Source organism: Anopheles gambiae, chromosome 3 (assembly GCF_943734735.2).
Source record: "Anopheles gambiae chromosome 3, idAnoGambNW_F1_1, whole genome shotgun sequence".
Taxonomy (NCBI): domain Eukaryota; kingdom Metazoa; phylum Arthropoda; class Insecta; order Diptera; family Culicidae; genus Anopheles; species Anopheles gambiae.
In genome coordinates, this window is record NC_064602.1 from 18426735 (window position 1) to 18449611 (window position 22877).

The following is a 22877-nucleotide window of genomic DNA, read 5'->3' on the forward strand; positions in this document are numbered from 1 at the left end:
ACCAAAAGAAGGAGCTGCGAGATGTAACGCTTGTGCTACTACGGTCCGTTCAATCATCTCATTATGTAACGATAATGCAGCTCCCGCGGCACGAGAGACAACATTTTCCCGCACGATAACGATCGCGCGGTGAAAGGGCCGGTGTTGGTCGTGTACATCTCCCTCTAGCCTTTTGTGCCCTGGGGAGGTGAGTGGCATGTGAGAGGGGGTTTATGGACAAGTAAGTGATAAAAGTTTGTCACTTGCAGCTTAAGAGCAGGCGCCACATACACACACACACAGAAGCGAAGGGGGCAAAAAAACACGAACATTCGAAACGGTCGATCACTTCCGTTCGTAATGCTATGGTGCACGTGCCCCTGCGTACTGAAAAAAGCATGGTGATCATAGACCATTGCCCGTATTGGTCGCAACGACATCCATCATCACCCTCCCTCAGGGGGAGTTGGCTCTCTCCCTCACGGTGACACATGATGTGTTTGTGTTGGCCGTGTGCGTAACGCGCGAGCCTAAAGCGTCGTTTTTTTCCATTGTCAGGGTGGCAAAGTTTACGGTCAACGTGCTTGCGCACTGGGGGAACTCTATTGGTACGACTGTCACTGGCGCCCTCCGTTGTTTGCTTGTCCCCTCCACACCCCCTCTCGGGAGCATTGATGCGTTGTTTCACATGTGCTTTTTTGTATTTGGGTGTCTAGCTTTACAACGTTTACCGTTTGGTGCCGTTGTTTACCATGTTCTTGGTTTTGGGTTGGCGCGCTTCGAAGGTACCGTTTGCCATTCCGGTACGGTTCTTGTTTGTAACCCACCTGCCACCATCACCATAATAATCAAATTATTATTCACTCTTCGTACGACGCGAACAAAGGGTAATGTCGATCACTAAGGCGTTTGTGTGCTTGGGTTATGTTCCTTCTGGGTGAAAGATGAAGAGCGAAGCTTCATTCAGTACGATCAAAACTTTTAAAAATGGGGTCAACGAATCTGGAATGATTTCCTTAAAATAATTATTTATTTAATTTATTTTATTTTATTGATTGGATTGTTATTTGTCGGGACTTGATAATTTAAATATTTGTAATTTGAATATTTGAACCCTTTTTATTCAAATTATTTTAACACTCCAAAAGACAGTCAGAGATTGTTGAAGTCAATAAGACCCTAACTTTAAAAGTCATTTCAAACCAAACAACCAATCAACGTTGGTATAGTTGTCCAGTCACACCATCTAACAACTTGTCCATTGAGGGTTCAAGTCTTGAGCCTTTTGTTCATGAGATAAACTATCATGCTGATGGACACAATAATTAGCCTTGGATGATCATGCCCAACACTGACTTATTCAGGCCTCTGTACACCAAGGGTTGATAAACGTTTCTACCGAATTAGCCAAATTCTATAGAAATACTCGTAAAGTTCCATTTGAAGAACCAAATTGTTAAATCAATAGTAAAAATACATGAAACTTCTATAACATGTATAAAAGATAAAGCGACACGATCTAGACATCAAAGAGGCTTGTGAGCCGTACATTGCCGATCATTGCTCTACGACATTCATAGTTGATGTTAGTAACACGACGAGAATGAATACAAACCGATCATACTCAAATTATTAAATCTTAAATACTATGCTTATCTAAACTCATCTACCAAGAGGCTTTTTAATCGATTTACTTTCGGCTACTTAATTCACGTATATATGCAACAAAAATACTGACACAACAGGAGCTTTCCCATACTATGTTTGGGAAAAGAAAAAAGTGTTTTTAATCAAAGAATACGGCTTGTAATCAGATCCTAGTGGTTACAATTCAATTCAAATGTTTTTCTTAAAAAAAAACATGAACACAATGCTTCAATCTTGATTAGAATTAATCTAAATTCAACTCGCTAGACTTTGATATGGTGATTCTTATCCAAAACGCTTCTTTTTCATATATAGAGGTCGACTAAGCGTTTGTCTTCTTATTCCCTGACACAACAAAAGTTGTAAATTAAGGCTTGCCTGTACCACTAGTGAGCTTGGCTTTCAGTGACTTATTGATTACCAAAGCAGGATAGTCAGTCCTACGTATGGGTTCGGGGTTCATTCGGGACTTTAACCCATGAGGGGCATGTTGTTAAATCGTACGAGTTGACGACTGTACCACGAAACGATGGTAGAATCTAATAATCCATTATAATTTTCTATAAGGCTTGATTTTTCTGAAAATCGAAGAACAACGAAATTCTTCCAATTCCACAGTAAGCATTCTAATGGTTTTACGTCAGCTGAATCGTTTTTGGATCTGCTCTATCTTGCCACTTTTATCATGTAAGCAATGTATGTTTACTTAGAAAAGTGTTGGTGGCTCTTAGCTTTTCATATATTTCATAAATCATTCACATATTTTTGCTCTTGGTTTGACAGTTTGGTTCTTCACGTGAAATTCTACGAACATTAATGTAGAATTTGGCTCTTTCGGTTGTAAAGTTTGCCGACCGCTGGCTTAGGACATAGAGCTAGTCCTAATCCAAAGAGGTTAGCAGAAAATCGTAACCATGGACTAGTTGTGGAGTTACCAAATCGGGGTACAACCTCGAAAAGAGAAGAAGTAGAACAGTAAGATGCATGCGCTTAAGGATCAAAACAATGATTTATTTTCGAGTAAGTAAGACAATATGACGCCTCAAAGCCTCAAAACAAACTTCACAGTTAAAGTTTAATAATGTTTCCGTTTTTTTTCGTTGAAACACGTTCAACATTTAACATTACAGTTGGAGATAAAAATAAATCATAAATATGCATCCTATGCAGAGGCAGTACCAACATATTTATTATTACAAAGAATTGTGAAAAAACGGAAACGGATTGCAATCTTCTTTCAGTACAGCTGTGTGTGGTGTAGTCAACAAAGCTAATAGGATAGAAGATATTACTTCTACTATAAGAAAATAATTAGTATCTTATTACGCCTGAGCTTATGGAACTTCTCGGATAGACGAGCTTTCCGTGCTTTCCTTAATCTGCAAAACTAGAAACATCAACCACAGCAGCACAAAGGAGGAAACTCGCGCACCTAAACCTGATGCTAACCGACCCATAACACTTCATTTAAGCGAGATCGGTTGCAGAGCAACAGGCAAAACAGCAACAACAACAACAACAACCACAACAGCAAAACAAAAGGGAAAAGAGTCCATAATTGAGTACGTACTTTATTTCGTTCGTACATCCGCCCCGTTTCAGGGCAGGAGAGCGAGAGATTAATTAGCAAGATCAAGTTTCCCGGGCGCAGGGCATTGTTTTCGGTTTCGCCTGCCAAGCGCACTGTAACCTGAAACATCAATTCGATCCAATCCGTGCAGCCGGTTTCCTTTCGGTTTGGTGCCTCTTCTCCGCTGCCGGTGTTTGGTCCACGGCGTGTTGATTGATTTTGCGTCTTTGCGCTAGGCGGAGAGAAGCCGGGGCGAACGGGGTAGAGGATTATTTACATCTCATCACCTTCACAAGCGTTTGGCGAAATCGGTTCGTTTCGGTGTGCCGGGGTATGCCAAACGTACCACCCCTGCAGAAAGTGGCCTGCTCGCCAAGTGCCTGAAGATTATCGTGAAGATCGTTCCCTTTTAGCTGGAACCTTTCCCAGTTTCATCGAACTCTGTTTCAATCCGAGCGGTAGTACGTTCGTTCCAAAGCTCTGTTGGCATCTCTGGGTGAGTTTCTAAATGGCAGTGGCCTTACAAAAGGGAAGGCGCAGCAGAATGGCAAATGAATAGGAAAAGCAACAGAGACCACGACGTCAGGTTATGAAATATGCTGTGCAGCACTAGGATTGTTGGCATCTTCATAGTTTTACCTCAATCGGAGCTGAGGAACAAACCGTTCGCCACTCTTCAGTGCTGGTGAAAATGAATAGCGAGCGTCAGCATCGCGAACCTTCGCATTTACAAAACTGTTTGGGGCGAGGAGAGGCTTTTGTGCCGAAGAATTCGGTCAGCTTTCAGATAGTCGAAATACCACGATCTGGTAGCATTTGGCAAGCAGCAAATCGGGGTGCAGCTGTTACAAAAGGGTACTTGTTGCTTCTTGAACATCACGTCCGGATGAAGGACATAACGGATGTACATCAAGTTGGCGAAATCTCCCAGCTCCCAAACAGTAACCACTTGCTTCGTAAAATCAACATACTAGCCCGAATACCTTCATGCTCAAGTTACTCATTCTTTCGTCTCTTTCTTTCCCGTGTTGCAGAGTGCCCGTTGCGGAAGAAGATGTAGCTAGCTAGTCGGGATGATGGAGCAGAACATTTTCGACGTATCGGATGACATTTCCTTCCCGTGGCTGCCGGCGTACGGCGAGGCAACGGAAGCGAACCCCCTGAACGCGACCAGCAGCCGCATGCTGGAGACGATCGTCGAGGAAACGTCCGACGATGACGATGGGCGCGGCGACAAGGACCAGGGCGGTTCGCAGCAACCGCTCAGCTGGTCCCAGTACGATCAGGTCTGGAGTTCGGGCGGCTCGGACGCGGAGTCGGTGATACGGGTCGAAACGCCTTCCGGTAAGCATTGCACACCACGCCAAGTCAACACTTCTTACTTCTTCATGTCCTCATGTCTCACGATACCATTGCTTTCGTTTGCAGATCAAGACACAATGTCGGAGCGCGACTTCATCTGCCCACCGAAGCGTCGGAAGCAGGAGACGGCATCGTTCGGCGACGAGTTCCTCGCTTCCGATCTGTCCGCCATGTACGGGCGGCGGCCGCGCATCTGCGAACCGGACGGGCTCGAGCCGAATGAATATTTCATGAAGCGACACAATGAACAAAGGTACGTCTCGAGTACGTTCGTACACGGTGGATAATCCGACCAGGGGGCGGGTTGTTTGACGAGGAGCGATAAAGCAGACCGGACAGCTTCCAGCGAGCAGTTGCTGACGGGTGACATTTGGAGATCATTTCATGGGTCTTGAACCTGTGGAGGGTTTTCTTTTTTCTCTTCGCACTTTGCGGAGAAGCCCCAAAAATGGCTTGTAGGAAGTGACATTTTACAGCGTCGAGATTAGTAACCATCTTTTCCTCCACAAACAGGGAAACAGGGACAAGTAGTTGTGAAAGGAACAAAATGTTTATTTAATGATCCTCGGAAGTACGGGGACAGTCGTGGCGAAACTTGTCGTTTTACATCCAATTTTTTTACTATTGTGATGGAATGACATCGTAAAGTAGGATGAATTGTTACGGCAAAGCTCTGCACGACAATTTGTCGATCGTGAGCGAAGAGTTATCACACCGAAAACTTTTTTCAATAACAACGACGAAATGCGTTGCACGAATCAGTGGTGACGTTGCGGTATAAAAATGAAATTCTATTCTATTTTGTCAGCCTTTGATATTGGTGATATGAACGGTACCTGTATTTCGATAGATGTCATGTCTATTGAACTTTTTTTTTTGAGTTTTTAATGGACGGTCGCTTGCATTGCATTGATTGTTGGCTTCTAATTTTTATCTCTTGTGATTACAATATATGTAAATAGAACACTCTTTTAAAATTAATTGCTTTTTTTTTGAAGATTACAGTCTTGTTCATTAAATTATGTATTCCTATACTATCCAATTGAAAAAATAATCAAATTCCTGTGGTTTGGTAGTCAAACGTGAACCAAAACAAAAATTGTTACGCTTTCAACAAAATAAAAATAACGCCATATTCAAAACAACATTAGCGCCACCTACATGTCGAAATAGCAAACCATCTTTGTGTCGCATTTTTGTCGGACATCCTGATGGTATGCAATTTTCAGTACAAACACACCATGTGGTATGCAATCTGCAGCACACAGTACAGAGCGCTACGATTTTCTGTTGTGTGTTTGTTGTTGTTAAAATAGTTAAGAGAGGCTTTGGCTCCAACGGAGTTCTTTCGCCTCTAAACTGTTGTGTTTTTTGATATGTTTGCTTTAGTAGATCACAAAATTTTGAGGAAATAGAAACTTTGAAATATTGAGCCGTTTTTTCAAAACAAGGATATTATTTTCTTAGCATTAAAGTAAGGTATAAAAGGAATGCACTAGTTTCCCTATTTCTTAACGTTGCATGCTTCTGAGCAATTCATATCGCTCTAATTTACACGTTGTTCAGATTGATAGTTTCAGATTGATTCAAAAATTTGTTAGAATAGTTCTTAGACGTTAAATATACCTTTTGAAGAATGTAACCTCACCATCAACACCCAACGACATCAATGTTTTCCGAAGAGCAAAGTGTCTTGAACCATTTTCACTCAATTTCATTGTTTCTTGAGGATGTCTATTCCTTTTTCATTACCACAACCTCTTGTCCGACCGCGTCACGTAATGGACATGATGGCAATGGCTTCCTGTGGTCCTCTCGCTCTCTCTCTCTTTTGCACTTTCCGATTTAAAACACTTTCCATGCTGCATTAGCATCCATCCAGTGCACGAGAGCGTAAACGATGGGAACTGACAAATGAGTGAAAATTCGTTTTCGTGCACCATAAAGCAGGCGCACAAAGTTCAAGGGTCTTTCACTTTGAGGGAGTTTCTGTGTGTATGTGTGGTGTGTCGTGAAATCACTCAAAAACGACGATTTTTTTCCACGTGGTGCTGTGCAGCCTCTATGTGAAATGCCTCTAGAAATTGATACGCTTGCCGGTTGAACCTTCGCTCCCTCGCAGCATAACGTAACGCATTGGCTCTATCCCAGATGGAAGACCATAATCAGGTCGTTAACCGTTTCCGCACGCCCTTGAAAGGGCTGAGGCATCAAAATATGCGACCAGCACGGATTATGAACCACCCGTACTGGAGTTGTAACTGTAAAGACATATTGGCGCACGACTGTTTCGAACGGCTTGATAAAGAGCGCGAGCGTAACGCCGCCAACTGAGGATGCCAAACGTCGGTCGGCAGGCTATTAAAGTTGCACTGCGGACAATGTGACAGCAATGTCCCCGATTCCATCGGGAGGGCCACATAAAGCGTAAGGCCCGCGGTAGACACCAGACATGGCGTCGACGTTGGTGGTTGTGCCCATTCGCTTTCTCTTCAAGCAGCAGAAGCACTGGAGCAAGGGTCATTTGCCAACAGTGGCTTTGTTGCGCTGTGGCAAAGGAAGCGCGCACACATCAGCATCGTCCAATGTGTCGGTAATGGGGTTGTTTCCTTATCTAATTCCCTCTCTTTGACCACTGTGTCACCTTCTTAATTGACTAATTCCCAGCGAGCCTCCCTCCCGGCAGCCGATGCAAAGCGATGCACCGTTGGCCGTTAATCGTTTTCCCTCAATTATATGGAATGCGTATAAATACACTCCCCCAACTAGCAGCAATCAGCCCGCGAGTAACTGCTCCGGCGAAACGGAAAGAAACTGACTGCCTCGTCAGCGGCACACATTCTTGCGATGTTATTTTTGGATTTCGGAATAAAAACAAATCGGCGTTGTTCCATCGGAAAACTAACCGCGGCATCGCTCACATCTGCTGCTTTTTTCACATCGACCACAGAGTCTGTACGGACTGCAGGGCATGCAAATCACGTGCAATTACGTGCGTTGCCTACGATCGTGCGGCAAACATCTCGCACACACTGGGGTGTTAGGGGATTGGGTTTGGAGTCGAACAAATAGTACCATTGAGTGCTTGCATGTATCACCGCTCGATCGACCTGATACAGTCAGGAATTTTGCGCCAGCGACTCCCAAACGATCATCACGTACGCCTACGGAATGATAACAACAGCTCGGTTCGAGTCGAGTATTGGACGTGTTGAATGTGTGCAGAGATCATGAAGCATGTTTAAATAGAGAGCAAAAAACGATCAAACGGCCTCACAGCTCTCAAGATACAACTGCGACACTTGGTTACTTGTGCATAAATTCCACACTCACAAATCTTGAGACGCACAACCGATTGCTAATGACACTTTCGGGGTGTACAGTGTGGGTTCCATAGTTGGTACATATGGTTTATTAACGAACACGCCAGAAGCACCCGACGGCGTTTGACAAAGAGTGCTGCTGCTAAAGAGACTACGATTTGCATGTCGTCGGGGCTACAAGTAGCTAGTGATGGGGAAACTCCAAATGTTTTGGAACGAAGAGGAACCAGCTTCAGAAACAGGGCGGAACTGATCATGAAAGGGCCGTTGTACCCATTGCCATTGTATTAGTATATTACATTACAGGGTTTCCCAGGAATTCTCATAGCTGTGGGACTCCTATTATTGACTCCTTCTTACGTGAAATGAACTTAATGTAATAGGAATTGGACTCTATAGCACACTTGTTGGACAAATCCAATAGGAATTTCCGAGAAGTCAGTCCAAAAACGATGCCATAGAGTCAAATTTCCATCATATGAAGTTCACTTCACTTAGGAAAGAGTAAAGGAAGTGTTCTACAACTATGAGAACTCCTGGAAAACCCTGTAAAGAATTTGTCATGATGTTATTCTTCTTTTTATATGGGCTTATTGCTTGGTTATGTGTATGATACGTTCAGTCTTCATTTCAGATTTGACTCCATCACTGGTATGTTGTTAGCTTTATTTTCTGGTACGTCACTTCTAGAATACTTTGCGATCATATCAGTCTGGTTCATACCGCAAATAGATCGAGTATGTTATATACAGGTCTGCATCCTGATCATAGCTGAAGAGGGATCATCCATAAATTACGTATAGCGAAAAATGCGATACCCTCCCTTCCTAGAGTTTAAACACTCCAGACTCCAGAACAGATTGAACACTCCAATAATGCTGGTGCCATCATACAGTCATTACATACTCTAAATATACAACTTTATGTATACTTCCCATTAAAAATTAGGGCTTTTGCTGAAAAAATATCTTTGTTTTATCCTTTTGAATAGCAATACAATAGGTTTACAGCGGCTTGGGAGTTTGAAAGTCTTTTGTTTCCATCCAAAATTTAGAAATAATCGTTTGTTAAATTCAGAATAAATCTCAAACCAAGTAGTGACTGAAGTAGAGAATATATTATATTAATTTGTGAGCTATAAAAATCTATCATTAGCAAATTTACAACAGAATATGATTCTATTAAATGCGTGTATTCTTCAGATGAGCAACCGGATTAACATTATTCGTTGTTTAGATCATTAAACATATTCACTCTATGAGCGTTTTGTAGCGCATGGATATCCCATTATGGCCGCTAAAACAAAAACAAAAATAGCTACTAACGGCTTGCAAAATGTGTACTTGCACCCAGGTTCGAACATTCCTTCAAAGGAACGGAACAAACTAAACCCCCCATCACTAAGCAAGTAGTAGCAAACCTCAACAACCGAGGTCGTTTATCTTGAACACAAAGCGGCTGGTTTGTTTGCTCGGGGCGATGCGGAATGGTGAGGAATAGGTCTAATCAGGCTTTATTGCCAGACAGGGTGTGTGTTTGTGTCTGTTATGAGTTGAAGAAGTTAGATGGCATATATCCCCTACGTAGTAGAGAGGTATTTAGAAAACAGCGATCTTTAAACAGGCGATCCCCTTCACCCAGCACACGAATACTTCTGCGAAAAGCCAAATCGCACAAAGATCATCGGTAGAAGATCTTCTCTACAACAAAGATCACAACGCAGCATTAGGCATATAAGACGCGCCCGTTGTGTTGCTTGCTCAGAGGAGCTCAGTCGTCTCCGTTCCCTTGCAGGCATGTCAAAATCGCGCTAGTAATTGGACCGTGCCTCGCTGTGTTTAGTGTCCCTTTCCACCTCGGCTTCTCTCCCACTCTCCCCCACTCAATCGCCCATTGACCGCCAGCGTCTTCGCGTCAAGAAAGAGAATGTAACACACGCGCGTCTCAATCCGCGATCGTGTGCCCGTGCGCGCACTTTGGGCGAAAGGTAATTTGGCAACCAGCAATGTCGGAGAGGCGGTTTGTTGTTTTCGGGTGGCCAATCGAGGCCAATATGGGCCACTGTTCAAGTGCTGCCCGCATCAGCGCGTTGTTTACATCAACGTCCAGAGAAGGCATGGGAAAACTACGTTCCAGAGCGCGTTTCGCGTTTCGAGTGATCGCTGCCTACCAACGCTGTGAGCGCGAGCTGAGTTTGAGCTTGATCGCCGCACACCGGTCGTCCGGCTGTTCGTCTCTGAGTGTGTCTCACTGTCGGGCCTATCGGTACGCGAGTGTAATGGTGTAGCGAGTCGCCACCGACACAACACAACACAAGCGCGCTACTCGCGGCCAACGTTCAGATATCGAAAGACGCGCGTTCAGACCAGCACGTGAAACGAGCAGCGGGTGCCGCGAACGAGTGTGTTCGGTTTGTTGTGTGACGACGCTCGCCTGGATCGCTCGCTTTGGGGTTTGGGTTAATCGGTGTCGATATTTTAATTATTAGCAACACAACAGCCACACATACACACAAACACGTTGGCTGGTGGTAAAGGTGTAAAAGGGTGCAAAGCCCACGCACACCACGCAAGTGTGGGATTTGAAGGATTTGTGTACGGTTTGGATAGGGCCACGGACAACCAGCCGACAGTGGCCGGGGCAGACAGTCAATTGGAGCAGCTCGATCGGTGTGGTCGTATCAATAGAGATAGGGTAGGGTGATGAACCGATCTCGTTAAAATAGAGCTCGAGATGATCGGAATAATCAATTCGATCTCCCCCTTCCCGTTTATCGCTGTTCAATACAGAGTCCCCCGTTGGTAGCTAATTTTCAATTTCCGTATCTGTCTCTCTCTCCCCCTCTCTCCGCAGGTTACGATTCGACGAGATTGGACATGATCTATTTACCGACTCGGATAGTCTGTCGTACGCGTCGCTAAGCCGCTCCTCGTCGCTGATCCAGTTCGAATCGCTGGAACGCCAGCTGCAGAGCGAAACATCGGCAAACCAGCACCATCCCCTATCCGGCTCGTCCCCTTCGCTGTACACGTCCGAATCGAGCGGCCCGGCCAGCCATGCAGCAGGCGGGGTGGACCCAACCGGGCGAGGAAAATCGTTGCCACCCGCCATCGGCGCAGGGGTGCCGGTGCTGTCGGCAGCGGTCGGCAGCAATCTGCTAACGACGTCGAACCTCATGCAGAAGAGCATCGGCCAGACGGCACTCAACATCAGCGACTCGGAGCTCTACTCGACCTCCTCCAGCGTGAGCAGCAGCTGTGGCAGCGGCCCGGACAGCAGCAGTAACGCGAGCACCAGCACGGGCAGCAGTAGTAGTAGCAGCAGTGGCTTCCGCTACACGGACACGAACCGGGCGGGTGTAGTGAAGCAGGAACAGACTGGGCGCGGTGCTGGTGGTGGTGCGACCACACCGGAAGACGCCGGCGACACCGAGGAGGAGCTGCTGAGCGCCACCGTCCGGTGCCATTCGGGCCGTTGCTCGGCGGAGCGGCAGCGACTGCAGCACGGCAGCCGCGGCATTGCCGCCCGCAACAAGAACTCGATCGAGAGCCTCAGCGAGGACAGCGGGTACTGTGATCATCTGCAGCACGGCGGAGGCAGCATGAACAGTGGTCTGCGCGCACGCTCCAAAAGCTTGACCAACTTCGGTTCGGCCGAGAACATCACGTTCGTGTGCGGCACTGCCGGTGGTGGTGCACTGTTTCCGTCAACACTGTTGCCGGCGGGAGCGCTGTCGATGACGCAGCAGCAACACGAACAGCAGCAACCGCTCAGCCTGGACTGTATTGCGATGGAGGTACGTGGCCAGGCCGGCACGTCGCTGTACCACGAGAACCGCCTGTCGACGGTCTGTGACGTGGATGAGGAGGAGGAGGAGGAGGAGGAGCAGTACGAATCCAAGTGTGACGATGGATGCAGCGCGGATGCCAACTGCATCATCGGCCCCTCACGAACACCGGCAACAATCGAACGGCAGCAGCAGCAGCAGCAGCAACACCAACTGTGGACGAATATTAATAATGGTACAAAAATAGAGCGTGGCAGCGTTTCGTGTAAACAACGGACGGGCGAATCGCGTCAGCAGCAGGGTGGTGTGGAGTCGGCCACACGTACGGTGACATCGATGGCGTCGTCGTCGTCGTCGCGTTCGGAGTGTAAAAATAGCACCCGATGGCGACCGGCACTGTCCCTCAGTGCGCCCGATCTGCTCGTCGGGGCGGCGGAACGGCACCGGCGGCGACCAGGGCGATCGGGCAGCGAGCGGACCGGCACCTCGGCTGCGTCCGGCACGGCTGGCGGCCTGTACGATCCGATCAGTTTTACCGTGTCCAGCGTGCCCGAGTGTTTGCATCTGTACGGCGGTGCGGCAGCAGCGAATCGATCGCGTCACGGCTCGTACAGTGACGGTGACAGCGCTTCCGGTGAGTTTGGCCGGCGGCACGCGCCCAGCAGCTACGGGTACGTCGATTCGGTCGCCAGTCAGAACGTGAATCTGTACGATCTGCAACCGCGGCCGGCCAAGGGCGGCAAAACGGTAACGTTCCAAACCGGCGCTGGCAGTAGCCCGGCCCGGCCGAGGCAAAACATACGGGCGAGCTACGCCAACCTTACCGCCCTCAACTACAGCGACGAGGACGAGGAGGACGGCCCAGTGTACGGCGGGCGCCGGGGGCATGAGTACTATCTGAGCCGCAACACGTTCCGGACGAGCAGCGGCACAAGACTCGGCGGGGCCAGCCGCACCACGACGGCGTACCAGCCGATTGTACCGCAGCGCACGACGACGCTGCTAACCGTGCCCGATATGGAGCACCGACAGCCGGTGGAGAAGATGGATGCGGCGGTGTTGGAGGAGGAAGCGGAGGAGGAGCAGGATCTTGCGGACGATGAGGAAAGTGCGATCTTCCCGGTGGATCGGGACGAGCGGAGCGTGTTCCACTCGCTGCTGGAGGAGATGTCGGCCCACTTTGACCGCAATCTGTCCATCATCAACGATCAGGCCGAGGCGTACGAGCCGATCGCGGCCTTCCTGCACGAGCAGCGCACCACGGGCAGCTGTGGCGGGTCGCGACCACCTCCAGTCGTCGCGTCACCCAGCGTCGGCAAAACACCTCCGCAAGCTCCGCCGCGTCGAACGCAGATCAAAACGAACCCACACCATGCACCGCAGCAGGCCGGCAGCAGCAGCAGTCCGGCCGTGGTCCCAGCAGCAAGGCCGGTTGCGACGAACCCCGGCGTGACAGCGAGGCGACGAACGTTCGACCAGGACCCGACCAATTTGGTCACCTGCTACGCCGCCAGCCTCGAGCGCTGTACGTTCGATCCGACGGAATCGTCCACCACCAGCCTCGGCCCGTCGGCGGCTGATCTGCATACTAATGATGGTGTTGGTGTTGCGCTACCCGCCCGCTACGTGCCAGTTCCGGTGAAGCGTGAGTTTGTGGCCAGCACACCGAACCTGCACTACTACCACGGGGCGGTGAATGGTGCGGAGGCTGGGGAAGAGACTCGCCATCCCGATCATCACAACTCGCTGCGCAATGTTTCGACCTGCCGGTCGACGGGAAGCATTTTGGCGACGGCGTCCAGCTCGCGCTGTGGCCTGTCCAAAGGTGTTAGCTTCTGTCCGATCGTTTCGGAGATTATCTGGAAGAGCACGGGCAGCTCCGATCTGGAGCCGGACGATAATGGCAGCGTCATCTCGAACCAGGACTTTGAGATCGATATCGATGAGGATGATTTCGAGGCGGACGATATGGATCACGTGAACTATCAGTTGGAAACGGGTGCCGGTTTGCAGCGAAATGGTGTGCCAGAGCGGGAGCACACGAAAAGTGATGGGCAGCTGTACCCTTCGACGCCCCTGCAGTCTAGGAATAAGGTAAGTGATGGGCGAGGGTAAGAATAGTACCGCTGTAGTAGCGTGTTGGCTTTTGGGCTTTTCCAGAGCGGCAGGTAGTGTTGGAAAATGCCTGTAAAAAGTGTGTTTTTTTGGGCTTGTTTAGTAACAACTCAGATTATTTAAGGGTTTAGCGTTGTGCTGAGCTAATACAGATTTTAGATATGTTTGGACAATTTTTTTACCTGAAATAGAGGTACGATACAGAGCAAAACGATAAATTTACATTTGTTCAGTTTTGCCTGCTTGTGAAATAAAAAATCTAACGTGTTACAAGGTCAATATTCCAATAGTGAAAGTATTTGAAACTCAGTGTCAGAATGTAGAAAAAATCTGAAGTGTTTTTGAGGGATTAGCTTTATTTGTACTCATTAAGGAGGCATTAAGAGCAGTAGAAAATAAGGTATTGATTTTGCAGTTTAAAATCTTTACATTACCTTATAGTAGCTTACCTAACATTTTCTATGGTTCATTTAACAGTAACAGTTGATATAACTATGACTTTAAAGTTGAAAAGATGTTTTTTTTTTTTAATTTGATCTTTAATTTGTAATTGAAAAAAAAAACGTTAGTCAAATATTTATTGATTATTCAATATTATCTCATATATGCTCCAATTCAATATTTGGCAATCAAACTGGTCGAAGTTTAATGTATGAATTTAGCCTTTATTATTAAATTTATCTTAATTAATCATCTAGAAACAACTTTTAATAGTGTTCAGAAACCCCAGAGCTCAAAAGTCTTGCTTAACGAATATAAAACATTTCAAGCTCGTTATCAAATGTCCTACGAAGACTGTGTTTAAGCAAACGTTATTATTACAGGATTTGAAATATGTGTTAGCATTGCTATCATTTGAACCTTTTTTGTAGAAATTCGTTGAACAATTTTATACTTGAAAGACATATTCTTGAAATTGTCCTATTATTTGTTATTATTTTCAAAATTTGTTTGAATTTTTCGTTTTAAAAAAAATGAGATGACGCCAGAAAAACGCGTTAAAAAACGAATTAAAAGGATTGACCAGTAAATTGTGGGACGAAATAAGACAAAATCAGAAAGCATCCTAAACTCCTTTTGGAAATTCAAAACAACTGTTACAAGCGGATGAAGTTTTTCACGCTAAAACGCAATTAAATTCTTTAAATTTCATCTAGCGCAACTATTGCATGATCGACAGTGCAGTGTATACTCAGCCAATTCGGTCGACATAAACGATCATTCGAACTGGCGAGAGTAGTAGCGAGAAAACACAGGAGAGAGCATCAATATTCCGCTCTTTTTGCTAAAGAGCAAAGAGAGCATTTGAAGCATTTTGAGAGAAGGTACAAACGATCGTACAGTATGACGATGGCAAGAAAGAGATAGCGATAGTCAGCCCTTTTCAATTCTCTCGTTCGCGCCCGTCTCTCTCTCTCTCTCTCGCTCACGCGTAACTGTCCGACAGCTCCGACACGTTCGCGTCCGACAACACAACACAGTTGCGATCCGCACTCGTCGCTTTATTTCACGTTCGGTAAGTCGAGAAGGCGGATCGCGTTTTGTTGTTGTGTAGGGCCGTCTCGATCGTGATTCACAAAAAAAAAAAAAACAGCGGGGAGTGTGGTGTGCAAATATTAGATCAAATAAAAAAACACACATAAAACAATTGCATCAAACAGTAGGCTCATTCTCCTTGTTTGTTGCTTTCGTTCCAGAGTGAAGGTGAACTGTATGCGATGATCCGGGAAGAGGAGGTCAGTGGTGTGCAGCATCCAACAACGACGCTGATCGTGAACGATCGGCCAGAACCGACGGTGCGACTGAACGGTGGTAGTGTTGGTGGTGCGGGTGTCGTTCCGATGACCCCGAGTGATATATCCAGTGCCGGCCAGCCGGCCCGGTTCAGTGCGATGAGTGGCGGTGCCGGTGTAGTGGCGGTGGAAGAAGAGCGCAGAAATGGCGCCGGCCCCCAGCCCAACAGTGCAAACGGCAATGGTGCAATGGCGAGCCGAAGCCTGATCGCCAGTGAGATGCGTTTAGTGAACAGTGTCGGTGACGGCGTGGGGGTCAAGGGTGGGTCCGCGGCCACGATGCCCAACCAGTACAGTGTGAACATGACCAACAACAACAACAACAACAACAGCAGCCTGATAAAGAACTTCAAAAATGGCAAGGCGGAAAAGAAGGGCAAAACCTTCCTGTCCCGCATCTCGTCCGGCTTTCGGTTTTCCTTCCGCAACAAATCGAAGAAAGCGATGGCTGTCGGTGGTGCTGGTGCTGGTGCTGGTGGTGGTATGCTGAAGCAATCGTCCAGCTTTACTGCACCGAGCAACAACAACAACAACAACAACAACCACATCAGCGCAAAGAATGGCCGGGGCGGCGGATCGGCCTCGAACAGTGGGAAGGAGAACGTGTCGGCCGACTTTATCTTCATCCCGCTGAAGGATCGCCGCCCGAACAGCCAGCCGAGGGCGGACGAGCCGCCCACCTATCTGCAGCGCCAGCTAGGTGCGGCCGGCGTGACGGTGGACGACAGCTTCACCGGGGCGGAGGACGAGCCGGACGATTGCGAGATAGCGGTGACGCGGCCGGGCGGCAGCAGCTACTACCGATCGGGCTCCAGCACCGCCCTGCACGGGGAGGGCAGCGGTCCGGAGCAGCACCGGGGTGGCAACCACGTGTTGAGCAGCAAGCCGCCGCTACCGAAGCAACCGCCGCGCGTTGTCGGTGTGTGTGCGAAGCGGTCCAGCGCCTCGCCGGCCAAGCACGCACATGCGCCGCGCGGCTCGCCGACGCCACCGCCGAGGGAAGCCGAACAGGACGAGCTCGACTCGTCCGCCGTGCCGTACGGAGCCCAGCGCCGGAGCCCATCGCAGCCGCCTCAGTACGCGACGGCGAACGGTTCGTACGGGTGTGCCTCCTCCGCGTCGTACTACCGGGACGGTCCGGACACGGTCAGCATCGACGGCGGGTACGAGGACGAGTACTACTACGGGGCGGGCGGCGGTGCGGGGCTGGTGCACCAGCGCGGCAGCACCATGGGCAGCGAGCAGAAGATCGGTCTCATCGAGACGAACCTGGACACGCACGAGACCATCATCTCGGGCAAGACGCGCTCGCTGATGGAGCTGGGCGGTGGTCAGCACTATCGGGGCGTCTACCATCACCTGCAGCAGCATCAGCACCAGCAGCCGCATCACCACCACCACCAGAACCAGTCGGCGGTGCACGGCCATCAGCTGCAGGTGCACAACGATCCGGCCCAACCGAATGGCGCACCGGATCACCACAGCCATCATCACAGACAGCCGGGCGGTGGCGATGGGCCCGGCCGTCCCCACAAGAGCATGGAGTTCCTGCTGGACAAGGAGAACCAACGGAACGTTCTGGTGAGTCTCTGCCTAAAGCGGTTTCTGTGCTTCTTCGTCAGCGCACGGCACGATCAGAGTTTGTGAAGGAATACGCTTTTTTGGAGAAGGGTGAAGGGAATAAGTCGTTGGGCGAAGTTAATAATAAATCATCGATCGGGTGTGGTGTGTGCCTTAGGGTCGCGGGACTGTGGTCCACCAGTGGTCACACGAATGCATTGATATTGTACATATTTCGCGTTAGTATTATTAGCTTAGGTGTTTAGGATTCTCATAGGCTACAAGAAGACGTACGGGCGTTTCCAGAAGAAAAAATAAAATAAGATCCTTTTTTGTAGAAGAAATGAATGAACCTCGGAGGACGCAAAAGGAACAAACACAATCATCACTTTCGCCTCAGATGATACGATTGGTTATGGGGGTCGATTTTTTACTTCTTCCAAAATCCTCCAGATTGGAATGTTCATTTCAACTCCCTCGCTTTGTGTGAGTTATGTAGGACGGTAGGACGCGTTTTATGTGTGTGTGTTTTCGTAGTTCGTTAACGGATGTACACCCCGGGGGGAGGACAGAAGAAGCATAGAAAGGACAGGAAATGTGAGGCAAGATAGTGACGGTGAAATCCCGAGTTTGGTTTCGGAGCCGCTGAGGACACTCTTTCTCGCGCATCCTCAAAATTCCTTTTCTATTCTGGGTTCCCTTTTTTTGTTCGCTCGCTTCGCAGTTGTCGTTACGTGTCGTTCGTCGGCCATTGTTATGCTGTGTTGGGTCTGCTGGGTTGGGCTCGGGACGTACGACCAAATGCCGTAATGATGATCCACTCTCGGTGCTTTTGTGTAGAAGCAGGAATAGGACGAAGCAGAGTGGAAAAAAGTCCAACTAACGGCCACTTGGGGTGATAATTTTTGGTGGCTTCTCCCTTCGCCTCTCTCTCTCTCGGTTTGCTACAGGTGCTTTTGTTGTTGCTTAGGATGCATTCCTGTGAATGTGTGTTTGTCAACAATGCACACGGTGCACTATCTGAAATTGCGTTTCCCTTTGCTCTGCAGGTTGATAAGGTTGTTGTTTGGTTGTTTGGTTATTGTGTGATGCAGGTACAGAAGTATGTGAGTTTGTGCTTCGGACAACCACTGCCAGATAGTGGAATGAAGTCATTCCAAGAGCGGGTCCACCCCACGTGGGTATATGGGCAGTGATAAAACGAAACAAACGAACGAAAAAACAAACGTCCCAATTGTTTTGGCGTCCCGTTTTGGTTGTGTTCGTTTCAGTTTGGGTTCCGCATTTTTGTTGTATCGTTTTTTTCCTGTAAAAAGAGTGTTTATTGAAGGTTCATAAACGAAACGAAGGTGGTAAAGGATTTCGTACGCCCAGTAATGCTGATCTGTTTGTACGTTGAAGCATTTAGTCAGCAGTTTTGCTCTTCATAGACAAAGGGATAGATAGATCCCTGCCAAAGCTTGTACCATAATCGAACCAATTTATAGACCAACTGTAAAGAAAACATGGTCCTTCACAACATACCCCTTTTTTGCTACTGGTAGGCACTAATAAAAAATGTTCGAAGGCAGACGCTTCCTTGATGAATCCTCAAATTCTGGTGCCCGAACCTTACAATCGACACAAATAAAAACAAACGATAATGTTTCGGTTGGCTTTGGTTGGGCGCTTTCAGGTCGCTGAGAGAAGGGCAACAGCACATCTGGCGGCTCCGCTACTCGTCCGGCATGGGTCCGAGGATGGATGGAAGCCCTTGCGGCCAGCGCCCAAGTGGAACGATTCTACTCCTACCATTAGTCTGGGGGCCTTTCCTCGGATCGAAACCAGACAACTTTTTTTTGTTATTTTTGGGGTAGGTTTTTGTTTGGGTCGGTAGGCAAAAGTAAGCAAGATTAAGAGGCTTCTCAAGGTGGGGGCGGGGTAGTTTTGTGGTCGAAAAGAAGGCACCCTGCTTGATGCGTTGACGTTCGGTAAAGCCCGATCGATGTTTTCGATTGGGAACATATGCTCTCCGCATCGAGCGGCCGCGCTACCCTGTTAGCAACACACGAGAACAACTTTGATCCGCACTGGGCATTGTTTGCTTATGCTGCTCGTTGTGACGGAGGGGAATGATGGGAGCTTTTACCTGGAACAACTTGCCAAGTCGCTTCCTTTTGCTTAACGAGAGTGGTAAATGTGTTTTATCCCTGGTTTAAACTACCCTGCGTGCTTGTTTTTGTACCCCAAATCACCCTACGGACAGAAACAGTCCACGAGTCCAGAAAAGGGTGAAATACAGTGACCTACTAGAGTGATGATTCTCTCAACTTCGAGGTGTTATTTTGAAAATATAATGATCAGTTATAGTTCTAGAAGCTAGATTGAAAATTTTGATTTCATTCGATAGTAAATCTTTCTGAGGATTGATTTGGATTTTAAAAATGTAATATTATTACACTTGGTTCGATCCTATCTTCAGACTTTGAGGCTTATTGAGGCTTATTGAACAGATCTGTAGACCACTTATACCTTTCTTCACACGTCAATAAGAACACTAATTATCTATGCTCCTGCTAAAAAACTCTAGTTAATGCATAACAAAATCTCAGAAAACCATGCATAAACGCACTGAGTGTCGGACATACTTTATTCCTCATCTCAATAGACCCATAGATGGTCTATACTGGCCAATATAGTACTGACATTACATAATTACAGTAATTAGTGATTCTTGGGCTTAACTAAAACAACAAGTGTGTATTACAAAAGCTAACTTTAGAACACTACTTGTTGTAAGCAAAATTAGTGTTCTAAAGTTCTAGCCTGTTCGGGCTGCATATAAACAGTTGAAAAGTAAATTTTGGCCAATTAGAGTTCCATTGGGAGTTCTTCTTCTTCTTCTTCTTCTTCTTCTTCTTCTTCTTCTTATTCTATTTGGCCGAACGTCCTACGCAAATATGCCAGCGGATAGTCAAATCCTTGCAACGAGGGGACGACTTGAATTCAATTCTAGGGTTGAACTTATGACGGACATTTTATTGAGTCGTTTGAGTTGACGACTGTAGCATGGGACCGCTTAGGCCTATTAGGAGATAGACTTGCTCTAATCTAACATTGGAAACATTTGATACTTCATTCATTTAGTTTTATGCATATTTTTGTACTTGAAAAGAACCGAAATAATGCATCAAAACTTATTTTAAATTGAGTGCATTATTAACTCAATCAACCAAAGCAATGACAACACAACTGATGCCAAAAGCTCATGGCTATTGGAAGGCATTTAACAGACAGTACAAGTTATCGTTCATTAATTTAGTACACCACTGTAAAACAAAACTTTTCGATTAAACGTTCTTCAAAGTCAACGATGCGCCAATGGGACAGCTGTTTGATTCACCTTTCTGTTCCCCGTAATGAAGTCCTGTCTTCGTGTTTCGGTGCTGTTGAACCGCTCAGAAGGTCGGGGGACGGACAGAAAGTTTTCACCGAAGTTCCAGTTCACCGTGGTCCGAATGTCTTTTATCTTTTCAGTCTCGACCACCGCAAGCAGCCAAAATAACACATGCGGCGGGGGGGGGGGGAGGTGGATAGGATGTTGCTAGTTCAGTGGCCTGTCTATCTTCAGCCCTTTCCTGTAATAAAAAAAAACCACCCGATATGGTTCCGTAGCCCGACACTGCGTCCGTCGTCACCTGAAGCGTGAACTTTACGTTCCGCACACGCGAACCTTCCCCTATTTAGGCGGGCAGGGGGTACGTAGTATGTTGTTTTTCCACTGCTGCTTTTCCCACCGTATATGCTAAGCAGGGCCCGCTTCCAGACACATAGTTCAGCAGCAACTTTGGCATAATAGTGTGTGTGTTTTTGTGTGGGGGGGGGGGGGGGGGAAGAAGTACACTTTTAAAGCAGCTAGTCCGCTTCCGTTCTTTCTTCCGTATCGCACGCCGTACTAGCAGCGACCGTCACTAATTGAATTAATGTGCTTCGACGGTGTGTAACGGGATTGTGGCCCTTTTTTGCTGACTGAAGAAATACACACAGAACACACACACTTTAGCAAGCGTTTATCTCATGTGGCGCTTTGTGTTTTTGCTTTTACTGCCTCCACTGTACGCGCACCTCAATGGCTCACAAGCCGTAAAGCTGATTTTAAAATTCCTCCGTGTGTGTTTGTGTGTATGTGTATGTGTGGAAGGGGTTTAAGTTTTCCCAACCATCCCCTCCCCATCCACCCCTTGCTTTCCCCGAAAAAAGCAGGGGAAGCTTCACGTTGCAAGGGCGCATGAACGCTTCCGCCCTCCGAATGGGTTTTCCGACGTGAAATGAACGAAGAGGAGCTTTTCCCTGTTCGGCACTGGCAAAAAAGTGGCAGCCCAGCTGCATTTTGGGGTATGCACTGGGCATACGTCTGGTGTGTGCACTCGTCTGTAGCCAGTGGCCGTCCGAAACTGGATCCCGGCTTCGAACAGGGGTCAGACGGAAAGCTGAACCGTAAGAGAGAGAGCATGGGAGCGGGATGAGAAAATCGATAGCATCGGACCGAATGCGACGACAGAAAGCGCCTTTTTGTGCGTCCAGAGGGCCCCAAAGCGTCTAGTCTGACCGGGAATGGACAGACAGAATCGCACACCCACACACACCCATTCGTCACCCATGGTACGGCACAGTAAGCAATCCTTTTTCTTCACCGCACGGGTGAAATAATATTCCCCATTTTCCAGCCTCGGTTGTGCTGCGACCGGAATCTAATTACGCTCTTCACGCCGGGCCGGTTCGAGGTATGAAATTTATTTCCGCCCTTTTTTTTGCCGCGCGCACCAGCGGGGCTTTATCTGCGTGGCTGGGTTTGCTGGGCGAAGGGCCATCAGTTTGCGATCAGGTTCAGCGTGCTTTCGGGCCGTTTGCCAAACACGAAAATTGCAACTAGTTTGCAAGGATGTGGAGCGATGAAATTAATATTTAAAGCAGAATGGCACGCGCACGTGACTGCAGGAATTGCGGTGCTCTTTAGTGTGTGTGTGTGTAGCAAGTCTTCAAGTTGATTGGATTTGTCGTTTCACCGTGTGCGACGATGATGCTTTTCACCGCGGATGCTCAACGAAAACGCCCAAAGGGCGCGGTTTGCAACTGTAAAACGAAGTCCCCGGTTCGAGGCAGGAGATTTTGTTTCCTTCCCTCCGCGATTTCCATCGTCTCCGCAAAGTGTCATAGGATTTATGCGCTCTCTGGCATACATTCAAAATACACACACGCCACTTCCTTCCTTTTCGGCAGCTCGCGCAAGTGTACGCGACTAACGTGGCAGTAGGAGCGCAACAGTGTGTATGATGATGTTGGTTGAGAATGGCGTGTGCCTCCCCTTCCCTGATCCCTGATCCCTGATGGCCCTCAGGCGGTCGATACAAATATTTACTACAGGGGGCAGGTTCATGCGTTGTGTCGTTGCCGCCTGTGTGCCAAATCGAATTTACATCGCGTGCCAATCGCGGAGAACGGAGCATAGGAGCGCACTTTTTTTTTGTTCGCCCCTCCCGAGCGCCGAAGAATGATTTGTGGTACGGTGGGAAGCACAGCACTGCGACAGTAATAGAGCGTATCCGGGCACCGGAAACAGGATGTGGGGAGCTGTCCGAAACGGTGCGCGCGAGGGGTTTCGAATGGTGAGGTGAAAAAGTTAATAATCATTCAAACGGACGCCGTTGCGTTCTCTCTATTACTCTCTGTCTTATATCTCTTTCTCTCTCTTTCTAAAATAT

General features: G+C 47.8%; 1 protein-coding gene across 17 annotated transcripts in view; it reads left to right on the forward strand.

Annotated features, from left to right (window-relative positions):
* The window catches only part of LOC5668367 (uncharacterized protein DDB_G0283357), a 135089-nt gene that overhangs the window by 23170 nt on the left and 89042 nt on the right, over positions 1-22877 (forward strand). For 13 of the 17 annotated variants that reach the window (XR_009766473.1, XM_061660958.1, XM_061660959.1 and 10 more), the window contains exons 2-5: positions 4231-4540; positions 4625-4811; positions 10735-13762; positions 15481-17157. Coding sequence is in view for 16 of the 17 variants with exons in the window: in XM_061660958.1 (XP_061516942.1) it covers positions 4270-4540; positions 4625-4811; positions 10735-13762; positions 15481-17157 (5163 nt within the window). In the remaining variant the exon portion in view is untranslated. Of the gene's footprint in view, positions 1-4230; positions 4541-4624; positions 4812-9703; positions 9869-10225; positions 10576-10734; positions 13763-15198; positions 15300-15480; positions 17158-22877 lie in introns of those variants that run through there. The other 4 variants (XM_061660973.1, XM_061660974.1, XM_061660964.1 and 1 more) reach the window with 3 other exon arrangements.